Source organism: Urocampus carinirostris, chromosome 18, assembly GCF_059441175.1.
Source record: "Urocampus carinirostris isolate Australia breed hairy pipefish chromosome 18, RoL_Ucar_1.0, whole genome shotgun sequence".
In the NCBI taxonomy this organism is placed as follows: domain Eukaryota; kingdom Metazoa; phylum Chordata; class Actinopteri; order Syngnathiformes; family Syngnathidae; genus Urocampus; species Urocampus carinirostris.
This window is the reverse complement of record NC_142366.1, coordinates 15,280,584-15,299,727: the sequence shown is the minus strand read 5'-3', so window position 1 is coordinate 15,299,727 and position 19,144 is coordinate 15,280,584. Positions and strand designations below refer to the sequence as shown.

The 19,144-nt window shown below is 39.2% G+C and overlaps 1 protein-coding gene across 2 annotated transcripts in view; it reads right to left on the bottom strand.

Annotated features, from left to right (window-relative positions):
• reck (reversion-inducing-cysteine-rich protein with kazal motifs) overlaps positions 1-19,144 on the bottom strand; it is a 63,981-nt gene that overhangs the window by 31,793 nt on the left and 13,044 nt on the right. Inside the window, exons 2-9 of one of the 2 annotated variants that reach the window (XM_088322218.1) lie at positions 12,080-12,138; positions 9,674-9,748; positions 8,630-8,666; positions 8,466-8,551; positions 8,342-8,389; positions 6,064-6,097; positions 5,783-5,980; positions 1,367-1,631 (exon numbers count right to left, since the gene is read on the bottom strand). In XM_088322218.1, the coding sequence (XP_088178344.1) occupies positions 1,367-1,631; positions 5,783-5,980; positions 6,064-6,097; positions 8,342-8,389; positions 8,466-8,551; positions 8,630-8,666; positions 9,674-9,748; positions 12,080-12,138 (802 nt within the window). The remainder of the gene's footprint in view (positions 1-1,366; positions 1,632-5,782; positions 5,981-6,063; positions 6,098-8,341; positions 8,390-8,465; positions 8,552-8,629; positions 8,667-9,673; positions 9,749-12,079; positions 12,139-19,144) is intronic. The other variant, XM_088322219.1, reaches the window with a different exon arrangement.

The window sequence follows — 19,144 nt, the reverse complement described above, 5'->3', positions numbered from 1 at the left end:
CGGACTAAAGCAGAGGTGGTTGGGCAAAACGTTTGAGATGCGGGCTGGATTGGGTTGAAAAAATTGGCATAGCGGCATTATGAGGAGAAAAAAAGGTGGATTGATTTGATACAGTTTGAAGTCAAGTCATGTTTATTTGTATAGCCCTTAATCACAAGGAGTCTCAAAGGGCTGCACAGACCACAGACTATTGCAAACCTCAGACTATTATTACACCATCCCCTGATCTAAAACCTACATGAGGGCAAGGAAAAACTCACAATGGTCCATAATTGACTTGTAATCCTTGCACTGATACACATTTCATGGTGCTCTGTTTAGATGTAGCATGCACCTGTCCTCTTGCACTTGCCAAATTTAATACATGACAAAAAATAGATCCATAAGATTTTGCTCAAATACATTTATGTATAAATGTACTTGCAAGCATCTAAACGTTCATTTTACATTTCATTTGATATTTGTTTATAAAATGCATCTAATAAACTAAATTGGTTTTGAATCACCCACGATTAAAAAGAAGTAAAACATCATTCCCCTTTTCTAAGCAATTGATAAAAAGTGTAGAATTAAGTAACAATGTCCAACTGAGTTCAAATAGCCCTTATGCTTCATTTTCCACTGTACCTATCTAATTTGATCTTACTTTTATCAGAGCTGTTTAGGGCGGCACGTATTAGGTTTGAGGAATGGCGGCTGGGCAGTGCAGGTTTTTAAATTTTATTTTATTTTCAGTGTAGCATGAAATGGTGAAAGAAAATGACTGCTTCTAGTAGAATCCAAAAAGATGAAAAAAGAAGAGTTTATTTGAGCGCATCCAAGCACGCGCATAATGAATGAGCTGACTGAGGCTGCGGTAATGAATTTAAGTTTATTCGTATGGTTGATTTTTTTTAAGCATGTTTTGGCCGCGATTATTCAACACACAAATGGCTATAGTTTATTACATCTAAACGTGTGATGATCGCCTCAATATGAAATGAACCCCTAATGCCCCCGATAAGCGGGTTGCTACTGCCGTTATCGGTGTGTGAGTGTGTTTGTGAATGGGTGTACATTGTAAGGCGCTTTGGGAGGTCTTCACTGACTTGAAAAGCGCTATATAAATGCAGACCATTTACCATTTACGCCAGGAGATGTGGCAGGCAGTAACAAAATTCCATACAGCTCCTTCAACTGCTATTACATTTCAGGTTTATTTTTATTACTACTGTTGGGAATCACAGAACAGGGGCGCAGAATCAAGTGGGGGGGGGAAATTGAATGTTTTTGTTGCCAACCCAGGGAAGCACACAATAGCTTTAAATGACTCTCAAGATGAAATAAACTGCGAGTACTAATCTATTTTATGACGTAATTGCAGTACCTGCACAGCGAGGTGTTGGCCTTGGAGCAGCAGTGCAGTTTGGCGCGATCCATTTTGGCAGGGTGCGGGATTTCTTTTTCAGTGGGAGACGGGGGATGGGCACTTTCCAGAAAACACTGCCACATGGGGTCCTGGGGGAGGGGCTGGGACCCGCACTCGTCGATCAAGCCTTCCATGATCTCGTGCTCCGTGCTTAAGGTGCGCAAGATCCGCCGGCAGGCCGACTGGCAGTGGGGGGCCTCCGCCCGGTCGCAGCAGTACAGACCTGAAGGTGAGCAACAATGAATGAACGAATGAATGAAAACTTTATTCGAACATCAAAATAAAAACAGAACAAAAACAATAATTTAACAACAAAATAACGTTACATAATATGTTCAAGAGGGGTAGTAAGAAGCAAAATGCTTATATTAGCTACCCCTTCATCTTCCCCACCAAATATACCAATGATATCACAACAATTGTAATAATATTAATAATAACAGTTTTGATATAATAATAGCAACAATAACACAACGTTAACTCGACGCACTATTCCCAATCTCCTGCACCACTCATACCCCACCCTCCTCATCTCTGTATTACGTCAGGAATGTTCCTTTGTATCTAAACCTGAACAAGTGAATAGGTGGACACCGTTTGATCTCGTCTCCAAAGCTACACTCCACACACAGACACACACATACTTTTCCTGGTGGTTCTCACCTTTGGGATTATGAATTCATTACAGCGCCTTAAATTATAACTTCCCTTTTTCCGAATGAATAATTTACGGATGTTTTCTGGCACTATGTTTTTGTTGACCTTAAATAGTAGTTGTGCAGTGAAATATTTTACTAAATCATCTCATTTCAATAATTTGGACTGCAGGAATAAAATATTAGTATGATCTCGATATCCTACCCTGTGTATGGTTCTAATTGCACGTTTTTGGAGGATAAAAAGGGGCTGTAGTTAACTTTTGTAATTATTGCCCCGGACTTCTGCACAATATGTTAAGTATGGCAGAACTAGAGAACAATATAATAAATACAATGCCTTATAGTTTAAAATGAATTTGGATTTATTAATTATTGAAATGCTTTTAGATACTTTAGTTTGTGTGATTTCATTTTTAACCACAATGATTTCATCTTTAGTGAAAATGACGGATATACAAATCGTTTTTGATAGTTCAACGTTAGGGCTGCAATCGTCATCGATAATCGGGAAAGTCGACAATTAATTTAAATAAGGGCTATTCTTACCAGACACGTTTTCCGACAGAAAGAGGCATCTCTACACAAATATAACAACAACCAAGACTTCTAAAGTCTTCAAGAAGATTCAAGAGGGACAAACTGAATGTGTCTCTGGAAATATTAAGGGACCGTCTCTCTGATTATCAGAAAGCTGTTCATGAAGCAAAATGTCAGTATCTCTCTATTATTTCTAGTAGCACTCATTGTCCCAAGGTTTTATTTGCTATGATCAACGCTGTAGTTAAGCCATGTACTTCTGTTTTAACTGATGTATCAGCCGCCACTTTTGTATACATCTTGTACTGAAGATATAAATATACAGACTATGCTTTTTTTTTTTTATATCTTTCAGGATTTCTTTGTTTTCTCCATTCTTTAACATTCGTTACTGGCACCCTGAGTAAGAATAGTGCAATAATGAGAGGAAATTGGATGCTTATTAATCTTACCTGTATCACTAGTTGTCAAGTGGTTAGGTTCGATTACCATTGTATACATTTTTTATATTTTGTTGACAAATAATAATGATGTGAGTGTCATTACGAGCAGTATTCCAGACTTGCATATGGTCCCAGCTCACCCTGCTGTGTTCGATTAGTCTGAGCTTGTTTCCCTCTTTTTCCTTGGCGACAGAGAAATCCTCGAAACCCACTTATTACATTTTTTTTTACACTTCGGAGCCCAGTCTATTTATTTTTCAACAACTCTTGCCTTCGATTAGGAACTGTACCAGCTGCCTTCAAACAGGCTGTGGTCAGGCCTCTTCTTAAAAAACCTAACCTTGACACCTCAGTTTTATCTCATTTTAGACGTGTTTCAAACCCACCTTTTCTTTCAAAAGTTATAGAAGAAGTTATTTTTATTCAATAAGAGTACTTCCTTGAGGATAACTCTGTCCTTGAGAAGTTCTAATCCGGGTTTAAATCTCGTCACAGGACTGAGTCTGCACTGTTAAAGGTGCACAATTACATTGCTCTGTCCATAGATGCCGAGTACCCGGTTATTCTCATGCTTCTCGGCTTCACAGCAGCCTTTGACATGGTAGACCATGCAGTACTCTTGTCACGTTTAAGTAATTGGGGCAGAGTTTAAGTATTAGTTTAGTTTAAGTATCTATCTATCTAATTATGTTGGTATCCATGTATTAAAGAGGCTTAAGTCATATTTATCAGGTATGACCTTCTCCGGCACGCTTGGTGACCTGCCCTCTTCCACTGCCCCTCTCTTGTGGTGTTCCACAAAGATCTATTCTTGGCCTTATAATCTTTTTATTGTATATGTTACCATTGGGGCGATTATTGCCAGGCAAAACCTTTCTTTTCATTGTTATTTAGACGACATACACATCTATCTGCCAGTAAAGCCAAACAGGAACGATCAATGTGCTTTATTTGATAATTATTGTTGATATTTAGTAGGTTGTGAATTTCCCTGCGGGGATCAATAAAGTATCTATCTATCTATCTATCTAGTGTTTGACCCCAAATTGTTCTTTTATCTATACAAAGACAAAACTATATTGTGTTTAATGATACCGTGACTGCCGGCCTCTGCACCTTGTCTTCTAGTTGAGTTCAATAGTCAGAAACCTAGGTAGGACTTTTGACAGTCACCTCCGGTTTCACAAACAATGTTGTCAAGACGAGCTTCTTTCAGCTGCGTCTTCCAGCAAGTAGAATTGTTTTTAAGCAGTCCTGACCGAGAGAAAGCTTTACATACCTTAATAAGCTCAGGGTTATAACATTGCAATGTACTTTGTGTTGGTGTCTCAAAGTCGTCTATCAGTCGCCTTCAACTTGTGCAGAACGCTGCCACCCGTCTTTTAACCAACACCAGCAGACGTGCGCAGGTCTCTCCTGTTCTTAAACCCCTTCATTGGTTCCCCGCCCATTTTAGAAATTGATTTTAAATTTTTAATGTTTTTTTTAAAGCTCTTTACGGTCTTGCCCCATTTTATTTATTTGAGCTTTTAACTGTTCGCAATCCTGGTAGGATCAACTTGTGCTAGAAGTTCTCAGGTCAAAATATAAACGCTGGGGTAACTGAGCCTTTAATGTTAATGCTCTGGAGTGAGCTCCCAGTCAAGATGAGTTTTGGACCAGGTACATTTACATTTACAGTTTAATGAAACAGAGTCAGACTCGTCTCGGTAAGATTCAAGTAACATTCAAGCCAATACGGTTTTGATGACATGATTATGCATTTTATATGCCTATATTTTGCTATAAAAGAGATAATGAGAGTAAAGCCAGACTGAAAAAAAGTATTTGAAATGAAATGCATGCAGTCTGAAAAACAAAGTTATTAAAACGTTAAAATTGACAAACCTCATTGGTTAAAACCTTTTGATTCCATCGGTTGAGAATCGTGCCTAATTGTTTATTTGTCCGAATCGTTAGTATGTTCACTAAAACATGTTTTTTTTTCACTGTAAACATTTTTCTTGTGTTTATTATCATTTTCCACATTATTAAATAAACTTCATGCGCAATTTAAGAAAAAAAAAATCAACATTAATCCGATCATTCGACTAATCGTTTCAATAGTCGGTGATTAGTCGACTGTTAAAATAATCACTAGTTGTCATGATTACTGATCAGTATCACCTGAGCCCGCTCATTTGGGACCAGCCTCTGCGGGCTACCTGATTGGTTCCCTGTCCATTTTTAAGCCCAGTCCTTTCACTCTCCAGGGGTCAGTCCGTCAGCGAACCTCTGTTTTTACAAGGCAAGAATTTTGACTCTGACTCCCGTCGGCCCCGCTTTTTGCACGCGTTTTACCACTCGTCCGTTCCTGATTTCCCCATTTGTCTCCGGCTTTGACCTGTTTTTTGATCCCGACCACGTTTGCTCTCCCGTCCCGGCTTACGACCCGTTTTTGATCCCGACCAGGTTTTTGCTCTCCTGTCCCGGCTATCGATCTGTTTTTTCCATCTTCAGAACCACCATCTACCGCTCTGGAAGATCCACTTCCGCAATTGGAACACGATCCGATTCTGTGAGCGGCTTGCTTCCCGCGTCCAGCGAGCACCAGATCGCTGGCACTGGCCTTCCTCTTTATCTCAATAAACTTGTGAGGGACATTACGCGATTGGGTCTACCCTTTGTTCCGGTCGTGACACTAGTCGGAGCCTTAATTTAGATGTAAGTTTTGTGGTCTTCAACATGGGACTCACTGTCGATCGGGCTTCGTATCGGGTAGGATTTTGTGAAATTGCTGACGCAGCTAAGCAGCTGGGCACTGTGGCTCTGACAGTACTCATTGACTGCGTTGATCTGAGACACAGTGGGTGTGGAGTCGGTCCTGAAGATGGCCTGACAGTATTCCCTGCAGGTGGTGTGACGGCCCGCATAGCTGCAACAGGTGGAGCCCACTAGTGGGCCGGAATAGATCAGTCACATGTTGCACAGAGTAGTCAGGGATTCATATCTTCAGTTCATATCTATTGAGACTTACTTTCATTTTTGGTGATGCAGCTGTAGAGAGGGTTCTGAAACAATACATTCAAATTCTGAGTCATTTAAAGGAACCCTGTGAAATATTTGACCCTTAAATGTTGTGTATTGTGTATTGTGTAGTGCAGGGGTCCAAACTTTTTTCGGTATCACAGACCAGTTTAATCTATGACAATATTCTCGCAGCCCGGCCTAATAATAACAGATAATAAAGAAAACAACAGTCATAATAATAAGCCTAAATCAACTGTGTAATCACCAGACCATGAAGGATCTAGATGACATAGGAAAAGGCATCCGATTTTATCTCATCATCACACTAATTTCTCTCACGGTGCCACATTGTACAATGATGTTTTGGCTGAGCTTTTCCCCTAATCAGACTTGAAAATAGGTCAGGGCTTAGAAAGGTGAGAAGGGTGTGAAGGAAATGCCGTATTTATTAGCGTATAACATGCACCCCGAAATTTTGATTAAAAATTGGTATAAAATGTTGTTCGACGTTTCTGAGCTCAAACTGAACATTGAATCTGAAAAACGTTGTTGAACCTAAGCGACGATGATTCAAATTATTTATTGACAACTATGAAAACAATACCAACATAAAATGTACAATATATTTCTTTCATGTCATTCAAAGTCCGATTCATCTACAAATACGGAAAAAAAATAGTTTTTCTCGTCGTGCTTTTTTGCCTTTGTGTATCGGTATATCTTGCAGGATGACTTTTTTTCCTCCATTCTCTTACATTCGTCTCTGATTCTGTGAATAAAATGTGTGACAATGAGATAAAGTGTAGTGTGCGTTCCATACGGATAAATACAGTACTTATTGATTTTACGCTGATTTTATTTCAAAGGCACCACCTCAAATGCCCAATTCACTCTGGGAAATCTCACCATGACCCCCTTCCCCACCTCAAAACATTGTACCCTAGGATCTTTACAATTTACATAGGTCACCTGTTTTTTACTTCAAAACTGTGAATTCCTCCTGAAAGTAAGATATTTTCATGCCTACATAATGCACCATTATAATGTGGCATCATGAGTAAAATAATATGATGATGGGATAAAATATAGTGCCTTTTCGTATGTCATCTACAATCCTAGTCTAGAGGATGGGATGCAGCGCTCACTGCGGTCCAGGTTCAATTCCCGTTTCATCCCATTCTAAGCAAATATGGTCAATGGTTTTTGTTGACTGGTCATTCATTGCTCATACACTGTATATTACTGAAAAAACGTCGTGTATAACATGAAATCAAAATTTTAGTTTTAGTTTAGGCGAAAAATATGTGTATACATGAATAAAAACAGTATAAGCAAAAAATAAGGGAACTTCTTTTTCTTGTGCGGCCTGTTGCCAAACAACCTACTGTGGTTTCTGACCACAGCAATCGAAAACGGGTGTAACAAAGCTCAACGAAGAATACAAACTACGGAAATTCAAAGTGACCAAACCGCACCGTTTTTTTTTGTTGAATTTTTCGACCAGGTTTTTGAGTCTCTGTAGCTTGTATTCTTCCTTGTGTTTTTTATTACTCATTTTGGTTGCATTGCTGTCACGGTTGCCATGGCGCCCAATTGGCCCCACCCTTGTGGCACCAGCTGCGGCTCATTGACAGATTGGCTTTCTGCCAAATTAAGCTCAGTGCTCTCATTTTTTCTTTGTCAGTCCGACAACGAATTTCTGCCCCGCAAGACGTGGGTTCCTATTGGCATTTCCTGTCCGGTATTGTTCCCGTTTATTTTGTCCTGTTTAATTTCGGTTTCCAGTTTTGTACCATTTATTATTTTCTCCAGTTTTTGTTCCCGTGTAGTTTGTCTTGTTTATTTTCAATATCCTATTTTCATTATCTCTCCTGTCTGTCCCGTCCTGTCCAGTATCGACCACATCTGTCTGATATAAACTCGGGCAATTGGTATCGATCTCGTCGGCCATCATTTCACACAAGACTGCTGCCTAACGTGCATGACTCCCCATTTCCCGTAAAATAAAAGACTTGTGTGAGTAACGTCACGTGTTTGGGTCCTAATCCTGTTCTGGTTCATGACAATTGCACAGTACAGCAACATCTCGTGGTCAAATAATACACAATGTCACTTTGATCGTTTTAGAGTACACATAAATACTTTTTTGTTTGTAATAATTAACTAATTGACAAAGAATAATTGTCGAAGTAATATATCGTAATAATCTTATGGTGCACCCTTCTTCATCTGTTAACAAATTTTACATACATTTTGTGTTTCTCTGCAATAAAACCCAGACTTACCTCTGTGACTTTTTTGCATACTTTAGTTAGGTCATTTTTGGACGACGCCTGCGAAGAGAATCAGGAATCAACATCGTATCAGGAAAACAAAGTCGGGACACGATTTATTTACATTTGTACATACCTGTCTGCATTCCCTGCGGCACTCAGATGAGATAGCGAGCTCGCAGCAACCCAGCCCTACCCAGCTGTCCGACTTTCTCGAGACTCCTTCAAAAAAATCAAAATCAGTATCCAAGTGGTGACTCTTAATCCACATATCGCCTTGACAATGTCGCATTATCCTACCTGGAAGCGTTGAGTTAATGCAAACCCACAGCTCGTTCTGCAAAATACATATAATTAGTGTTGCCGTGTCATGTTTTACAAAGTGTATTCTTTCTGATGGTACGGCTTTAAGTTGTTGATGGACATCTGATGAGTTGTGGCACGTAGCACTGCCATAGAACCGAGCTTGTATAAACAGACTTGAGAATCATTCTTTCTCCTTGAGTCATAACCTACACCATCACCTATACCGTCATTGTCATCAATCATGTCAGGGTTTAACGCTAAATGTAAGCTAAGCTGTGCTAACAGGGAAACTTTGCTTAAATTAACTGTATAGTAGACCCCCAGGATTTGGCTTTAATCCATTCTGTTGTGGGAATTTCAAAGTGAAATTGCTGTATGGCAAGGAATAGAAACCTATGGTAAAAAGCTATTCCGTTCGGAACCCCTGTTAAAATAATAAAATAGTATATAGTAAGTACTACTTAATTATAATATTTGTGCATATGATTTACAGGGGGGCAGAATGGCTACACAGTGGTTACCCAGTGTGCGGCACAAATCTGAGGTCATGGGATCAAACCTCCTTGTGTGGAATTTGCATGTTCCCCTCGTGATTCCATGGTTAGCATTTTTTCTTCATCCTTTTAGCATCACTGCAAGCTTTGGGACCCACAGTGAAATAATGCAGTACAAAAAAGTCAAGTACACGGGCTTCTTAGACAGAGAAAGGCATTGTGGGAAAGAGTTCAGCCAATAGCATGTCAGCCTTTTCATTGTGCCTTGACGCAAACCAATAGCAAACAGGCTTTTTATAGGACTCACACAATAATATGCACAAACACGATTTTGAGCATGCAAAACAAATTGTTGTTAGTGTTGTATAGTGGTGAAAAGGCTGTAAAGAAGGGCCAAAATATCTTATTCCACACCATAAAGTCAAAACGTTCCAGGTAAGGGAGAATGTGTCCACTTTAAATTAAAATTAAATTAAATTCCAATTAACTGTCCTTCATCACCAAAATAATGGATTTGTTTGTGTTGGGATGGAGTCAGACTCACCATTGACTCAGGACAGTAACTTGGCAACCTTTGCAGGAGATGCTTCAATCGAGACTCACTCTTTATAGTGGCGAGCTGCGGAAATATCAAATAAAAAAATATACTTTTGTAAAATCGTATATGATGAATATCGTGCAATTCAAAGCAGAATGTATTTTTTTATAGTAGACTACAGCAAACTACTATGTAATTGTCTGATTAACCTATGATAATCAATCGGATAAACCAAAGTTGTTTCTGTTACTTCGGAATAAAAATGTACTAGTAATTTTTTCAAGTTACAGTTTCAATCCATGATGTCTCAAAAAATAGGCAAAAATATTGGTCTGGACTTGTAGTATCAGAATATCAACACCAGTTTAATCAATGAGACCTGAAAATAATTTTGGTGCTTTAAGATTACTCAATAATTAGTAAAAATATCACAATTAGGAAAATGTTATATTTTGGTTCCGACGTGAGTAAAATGTTTAGTACCTGATTTTAATATTAAAAATGGTTTAACATGAAGGAAATTAAAACCAGCAATCTTTTCCCTTTTGAGAACCTAGTATCAAAAGTATCAAATGTTATCCAAACTAATAATTATAAAAATAGCCTGTGTTAATCTAATAGTTGTTTGTTTGGAGATTATTCAATTAGCGTATACATTTAATGTGATTATATTACACAATCACAGTATACTACGGAACACACATTCAAATCAGATCTTTTTCTTTCCCCCAAAAAACAATTCTTAGAAACGGGCATAAAGGTAAATTATTAAAAACCTTGAAGATAAGTAATGTGATAATTATGTGTCACCCTTGCAGCTCGGTTAAAAATGTCTCAAAACACTTGCAGTCATTTTGTTATACAAATTTCTTGTAAAATGCATATCAATAGCAGGTCCATACAACTATTTATTCAGTAGATATATGTATATATATATATATATATATATATATAGCCTATTTATTCTGAGATTCTTTATCTCTCATTTTTCTCTTTGTCTTTATTACGTCATTACCTTTGTGTGTGTGTATGTCTTGATGCAAACAAGGTTCACAACATTGTTATCAATGACAACAAAGACAGTTCTAATTCTAATTCCCACAATTATAATAATAATAATAATTTTCTTTGTATTGTCATTCTTTGTAACAATGTACACAGAACGAAATGTCGATACACCTGACCCGTTGTAGCGAGTCGATGCAGCCGCAGCCAACAGAGGGCGCCGCCATTATACCAATTAGGTATGTTTCGGCCGAGGCGCGAACCAGCGACCTCCCAGTCTCAAAGCGGGCACACTACCATCTAGGCTACTGAGTTGTACTCCAGAATGATTACAATAAACCTTTTGTTCAATTTTAGGGAGCTTAATAATAGCTTTCTCACTTCTCACGCCATCCTTGCGTGTAAGTCTTCTTAATTCTTCCGTACAACAACATTTAAGGGGAACAATACTGCCTTTTGGACCGAACTTGCAGCCTCTCCTTGTCTAATCACAGAATGGATGTTTTTTTTTCCTAGGTTTTGCAAATCTCGCACAAAAGGCTCTAAAAGTAAAGCCCTTCATTACTTTCAAAATTCATCTAACTGCGGTTAAAAATGAAAAAAATATTTTCAAATTTTTTTGTCGTGGGTCTCTTTTGAGGTGAGCAACAAGTAGCTCTGGAACGGCACGCGGCTCTATGAGAGTCCCTTCCCTAGTGGCTCCCCAGCGCTGTTTCAAAAATGTTTGATAATGGAAAATGCTATGGTTTCTGTAGGAGGACAAACATGACACAAACATTCTTAACATTTTCCTATGAATATAGATATATACAGCATATATTTATTATATACACAGTATGAGTTTCCTTCCTCATACGGCTTGTATAAACTGTTTTAATTTCTTTAAATTTATGTTGTTGTTTTTTGGGTCCGATATGGCTCTTTTCAAATTTTGGGTTGCTAACCCCTGGTCTATTTGGTCGAGGACGGAGGCTTCATTGTCTTACTAAATTAAAACCACATTAAGCTCAACCCTTTGATTTATTCATTAGTATAATTATATTCTAAATATAACCAACAGGGTGTAACCAGGGCGCTTTCATTGGATGTAAATTGGAAGTGTTAATTAGAATGTGTGCCCGTTTTAAGGTGACCGCACTTTTAAAAAAGACCACCGTCCTTCCACTCTCCATCTGTTTGATCTTCATCTATTTCTTTCTCTTTTTCTTCTTTTGTGGCGAGGAACCACCTCCTCAACACTTCCACTCCAAGTTAGCCGGTATTTGAGAGAAAACTGTACTTCAAAGAGTAAAAATACAGAGTGAAAAAATAACGTTATCCCGCCCCTTCGATTTGAAAAGCTTCTATTCATGGGGCCTGACAAACGGGCTGAGGAATGGATAGGCGTGTGTGTGAGTGAGTTCATACCTGATCACAGGCTTCTTTACAAGGGGAGAACTCGGCAGCATGGTGGCAGCAGGAGGGATCTGCAAGCATTTACGAAATTGTCATTTACAATAAGAACCTACTGACATCTTAATAATAACTATTTAAAAACTTGAAGTAGGGGGTTATGAACATTTCTGAAGCTGAGAGCTATTTATTTGTTACCTATCAGCAAAATGTGCTACCAGTTTTTCCAAAATAACAACTCATCAAGTTCTTACTATGTTGTTACTATGTTATTATTATGTTATTATTATGTTATTAACAGGCTGTAATTATTATAAGTAGGGTAGAAATAGACTCGGTCAACCGCTAAAACGTCTGCTTTCTATAAGGGCACTCACTGAGTGGTTAATTATAGGCTCGTTTCAAAAAGTCAAGTAAAGTCATGTTTATTTGTATAGCCCTTAATCACGAGAAGTCTCAAAGGGCTGCACAGACCACAGACTATTATTACACCATCCCCTGATCTAAAGCCTACATGAGGGCAAGGAAAAAGTCAAAACCTCAGCATGAGGAAAATGAAGAATTGAATGTTGCATTAACAAAGAATTAAGAATAAACAAAACAATAACCAAGTCTTGTGTTGTAATCCGACACTATTCTCCACAGTATGGTTGCTTTGTCGCTGTCATCTAAAAATATAGAGCTTACAGTTTAAGCAACGTAGACCTCGTTTGTGTTTTCTCTTGGCATAATAGTCAATTTGTGCTCGTTTTCGTAATCGCTCCGGTGGTCTCCATCTTGAATGCTCACATGATCCGAAAACATGTGACTTAAACAACTTGCAGTAGCGCTGAAAACAGTTTAAAGTGTCACTACGACCACCATCATACAAAGGGACTGCAATAAGGTAGTCCCAAAAAAGAACTTGGGAAGAATTGATAACATATTTAAAGACAAAGATTATTTTATTGATTTTTTTATGCCAGTTAGAAATTTTCCCAGAAAATCGCAATTACTTATCACTGGTGAGCTATTTCTTGAGCTGGTCCGCGGGCTAGACAGGTGCTCTTAGGTGAATACCTGGTTCCCATGAACAGTTGGGATCTTTTTACGTTATTAAATTTTCTCAAAAAGACAAATGCGAAGGTACTGTGAATAAACCGCTGTATAGTAGTTAAGATTCGGCACTTTCACAAACGCAACCTGGGTTTGATTCCCATTGCTTTCCTTGTGGTTGAAGTTGTCAATATTTTTCGACTGATCAATCAATGAGTAAATACCGTAATATGCTACCATGTATAACGTGCACCAAAACATTTGAGTTATTTTATTTTATTAAGATCAGTGTCACGACCGGTACAAGCAGGGGACCGAAATGCGTAACGTTTCACGCAATGCTTTATCAAAGGATCGGGGAAGTCAGGGCGAGAGGAAAGAAACAGCGATCTGGTGCTCGCTGGGCAGGAGGAGCGGGAAGTCCTTGCGGACGAAGCGTGGTCGTATATCGGAACAAGTCGGGCAGGCAGGACGGGAGAACTGAGCGTGGTCGGAGATAGGAACAATTCGGGTAGCCGGGACGAGCAGGAAGCCAGGGATCGATACAGGAAACTGAATCAGGCAGGATACGGGTAGCTGAGACAGGAGAACGGAGATCGATACAGGAAACAGGTCGGGTTTAAAATGGGAGCCAAAGTAAAAATTCCTTGCCTTGCATGTGCGGAGTTTCGCTGACAGACTTAAATAGGAGGACTAATTAGGGAACGAGTGGCAGCTGGGGCTGAAAGGGTGAGCGCAGGTGAGGGAAATTGACATATCATAACAATCAGGTAATGGTATAAATTCAGTCCTATGAGGCATTTTGTGATTAAGGGCTATACATACAAATAAATGTGACTTGACAAGTTAAAAAAAAGCGTGTTATGCATGAGTAAATGCGATGGTATATTGTTGGCTTTCTCAAAAAACTCAGACGCAAGTTTGTAAAACATAAAAATGCTTAATTGCCTGTTTTAAACATCTCACCCGTTGCAGAACATTGCCACGTTTCAACACAGTTCCTGCCACCATAAAAAATAACGTATTGACTCACAAAATTCGAGAAATACAGAGGAGGGACAGTGTGTGATTTTGTGGCAAGCGAGGTTCAAAAATCAAACCACAGCACGGCCCAGGGTTACAGTAAACATCTTGGCTCTGCTTGCTGGCGACAGACTTCGCCAACCCGCTTGCTCGATGCGGCCAAACACTTTAACGCGATGTTGAACTGGGCTGGAGTGAAATTTTCCAAAACGACGAACTCACAACTCACAAAATGACTGCAGACAATATTGGTTATAAATCAAATCAATAAGGTTAAGCACAAAAATCCTATTTAGAACAATATCGTAGTGCCCATCAATGCAGGGCTTCGAATCATGTTTTTAACCCAAACACTGAACAATTTTGGTCCATCAATAATATGTTCCATGGATGTATGTGCGATTAAAACCATTTAAGTATTTTAACCACGCAAAAACTGGTTGAAAAGACCTTGAAAAGACAGTTCTGTCCAAAGGCATGTTAATTGGGTTGAAAAGTGATTATAGAAGAAACGTCTTTTATCAAAATATTGTAAGATGACTTTGTCCACATTGGAGTGGCTGAACACAACCTAATTCATAAGTATATTTTTGACTGCCCAAAAAATAATAGGCCAGATTAACCCTTAAATCCAAAAGACATCTCATGCTTTGTTGGGTAAGGTCCATAACACTAGCATTAGCTTCTAAGTATAATTATAATATCATTGAACTGAAATACAATCAAATAAAGTGCAAACATCTATGAACCAAAAGCAACACTTTCTTCAACAAGTAATGTACTGTACAATGAAAAAAATACACAAGGATTCCTGGTGTGTGATACGATAATGTCATCTCAGGAGCCGTAGAAAAAATGATCTAGTCCGCCCCTTGGGCCTTAAATTTGACATCCATACATCCATTATCTTCCACTTATCTGGGTCGGGTCGCAGGGGCAGCAGCCTTAACAGGGAAGCCCAGACCTCCCTATCCCCAGCCACTTCTTCCAGCCCATCCGACAGGATCCCGAGGCCTTTGCCAGGCCAGCCTGGAAACATAGTCTCTCCAGCATGACCTGGGTCATCCCCGGGGTCTCCTGCCGGTGGAACATGCCCGTAACACCTCCCGAGGGAAGTGTCCAGGTGGCATCCTTATCAGATGCCTGAGCCACCTCAACTGGCTCCTCTCAATGCAGAGGAGCAGCGGCTCTACAGAGTCCTTCCCGGATGACTGAACTTATTTCAGCCACTTGTATCCGGGATCGTGTTTTTTCGGTCATAACCCACAGTTCATGACCATAGATGAGGGTAGGAACGTAGATCAACCGGTAAATCGAGAGCTTTGCCTATCAACTCAGCACCCTCTTCACTACGACGGACCAGTACAGGGTCCGCATGACGGCAGACCCATCCTACCCTCACTCGTAAACAAAACCCCAAGATACTTGAACTCCTCCACTTGGGGCAAGATCTAATTCCCAACCCGGAAAAAGCATGCCACCCTTTTCTGGCTGAGAATTTAAAATATACATCTAAATTAGTGACGATTTATTACTAAAGTAATACTAGCGGCTAAAGAGAAGCTAGCTCCCACGGCAATGCTGTATGGATGATCACCCAAAAACCTAATTGGAACAATGTTTTAGTGCTTTGAATGATGATTTAAGAACAATTTTGAACCATGTAAACATCAATAGTGTGTTCCATGAATGTTCTGCATGTACAATTAAAAACATAGAAGTATTTTGGGGCGGCAGTGGCTCAGGAGGTAGAGCGCTCGTCTTGGGATCAAGGGATCCCAGTGCGAATCCCGGCTCCGTGTTACATGTCGAAGTGTCCTTGGGTAAGACACTGACCCCTAATACCCCCAATAAGCAGGTTAGCGCCTTACATGGCTGCAAGGCCGCTATTGGGAAATGTGGAGCACATTGTAAAGCGCTTTGGGAAGTCATTGACTTGAAAAGCGCTATATAAATGCAGATCATTTCGTTTCATTTCATTTCAACAAAAACTTATCTGAAAAGACCTCAAAAACATGCAAAGGTTCTGTTCAAAGGACATGATTATTGATTACTAAGGTGATGCTCGCAAATAGGACAAAGCTAGCTCCCACAGCTGTTCTATTTATGAATGAGCACCCAAATCCTAATTGGAACAAAAGATTAATGCCCAGAAAGACTGGTCTATGTAAACATTGCTTAGTGTGTTCCATGGGTGTATTTACAATTAAAAGAATAAAAAGTATTTCAAACAATTCTCAAGAGTTGGACGAATAAAATTCTCCATGTAAGGTACCTCTTTTCGCCATCATCCGTCGTCTCCAACCCTTTTATTCGCCTCTCGTTTAGCGACCGATTCTGGCAGGCGTTAGAAGACATAAAAGAAAGCGAGCGTACTTGACAGGCAAAACATTGACGGAAACCATCGTACCCACTTATCATTGTGTCTATGCGTATAGATAAGCACACTTGTGGCTCCATTTATGTTTGTCGAAAATACTGTTGGTGCCTCCTCAGCTGCTTGACACGGGATTCTGGATTCCATCAGCAGGTCCAGTTGTGTTTGATGCTTTAAGGGGGAGCAGACCTTCACTGGATCCGATTTGTGTGTACACCATTTGATTTAGAGTGAAAGGGAACAGTGCTCGGTCTAAACAGGCCTCGGGAAGAATTGGCTTGGAAAGGCGCTTACAGCTGTTTCCAAGGTAAATTTCGGACAATTAAAATGTCGGAAATAAATCTGATAGCTCTAGGTGAAACGACCATTTAAAACAAATGTTTACAAGAGTGCAATGGAATATTTTTGTTTCCAATTTAAGTGAGGTTGCTTATGCTGCAAAAATAGCGATAAACTGATGTTTTTCATAATTGCTAACACTATGGTTTTTTGCTTTAAACCAAAGAAAAATTCGACTTGAGACAAGTGTTTTAGTCTACGGGAGCTTTATTTTGAATCGAGATGAAGTCTTTGATTAAACCGCACCAAGATTTCCGTTTTGGTAAAAGTTAAACACTTCTAGTTTTAAACAAGCACATATTAGGGTTGTTTTGTTTTTGTTTTTAATATTCTGAAAACAGATTGAGTTTCATGCGTAAAAATAGAGTGCACAATAAAATCTAATACTTTCAATGTAAAAGGGTTAATATGTGTGTTTTTTATTGGGTTGATACCAAATCAAGGATCCCAATAACCGATTTGTTTGCACCGATTTTACAAGGTGGTTAAAAACGTGTTTCATATCATCAACACGTTTTTCCTAAAATTTGTAAATGTACTGCATATCACGCAAAAAATGCATTAAACTTGCATTTTCTACAATCTTTTCCAAGAATTGAACATAACTAACATTGTCAGTCAGCTGTCTCTGATATAGTTAAGCAGCAAAATGTAAATTAATACCGAATAATTAGGGGTGAGTTATACGGCAAAAACGTATCCCATCATCTTACTGTTTTTAGTCACAGTAACCTATACTGTAAATGGACACAAAAAAAAGCATGACGAGGGAAAAAAAACATTAAATAAATACATAGTCAATTTTGTTTTGGTATTGTGTTTATCGTTTACGCTGTCAATAAATCATTTTAATCGTGACCCCAAGGATTCAAAATCGTGCTACCCTGAGTAAAAATGGTGTGATGAGGAAATAAAATCTATAACCTTTTCCCATTTACATCCCTAGTCATCTATATGTTAAAATTTGGCACTCTCACCACCGTGATCCAGGTTTGATTCCCGTTGAATGCAATGTTGTGCAAATGTGGTCAGCGATATTTTTCGACGCATCAATCGCTGCTCAAATACAGTAATATACTAGAATAAAGCCTCAAGCAAAACGTGCACAAAAACGTCAATTTCTTTTTGGGATGAAAATAGAATGTTCCCAGTGCTTGTATGTTCTCCCTATGCTTGCATGTTCTTCCCGTGGCACTCCGGTTCCTCCAACATTCCAAAAACATGCATTTCAGGTTAATTGGCCTGTCCAAATTGTCCCTAGGTGTGAGTGGTCTGTCTCTGTGTGCTGGTAACTAGTTCAGGGTAGGGCTGCACGATTTTAGGAAAAAAACTAATTGCAATTTTTCAGACCTAAATTGCAATTTCGGTACGATTTTTGTTTTAAAAGAAAAGTGCATTTTCTGAGCTTTTTTTCCCAGGGAGAACATAGACGGAGAACATAGACATATTGACATGCAAACATAACTTGAGAAGACGTACTTAGAGACAGAGAGTATACGACGAACAAAATATCAACTATAGATGTAAAAATAAAAACAGAATTGCAGACCAATAAAAGGTCTTTATTGTCATTATACAAAAGGACAATGAAATTGGAGGGCTATTCCTTTCAGTGTAAGAAAACGATTTAGAAGCTGGCAAACTACACCCTATAGTGGGGTCCTCTTGACTTCTGCAGTGTCTTTGTGATGATTAAAATACAAGAGTCACAAATGTATTAGTTTTCACGAGTAGTAGCTCAAAGTCGTCCGCTTTATTGGTAATGGATCTGGCGTTTGTGACTAGCCACGTTAAGCAGTGTTGGATTAAGATTTGTCAGCCTAGGCTGTTAGGTTTCCCTTGCGACCCTGCTTCTGTCAATTCCCGGATGCGATAAAGTTCTAGGGAGCACCTACTGGTGACCAGTTTTTCGTTGCACTTTTCTGACTTTCCTCTGAGTCCGGTTTAATGAATGAATTTATTTTCGATGTAATGAGCCACTACAAGCTGTGGTGTTTGTTTTGGTAGCCATTTGTGTACACGCTGCATGACTGACTGGCAGCTTACACCAGCCTATCAAAGTCGTGCACACAAACTTTGCCTTGCCTTTATCGGTTGGTGCCATTAAAAACATGCTTCTGATTGGCCGGGGCTGTTAAACAATTTTTGTTGGGCAAACACTCCGTCAATCAGATAACAAACAGGAACAATTAATCCTTGAAACAAAACTCAATGCTTTGTGGTTACACTATCGCAATACGTCACATCGCGATATCGATTCGATTTCAGTTAATCGTGCAGCCCTAGTTCAGGGTGTCTCCTACCAA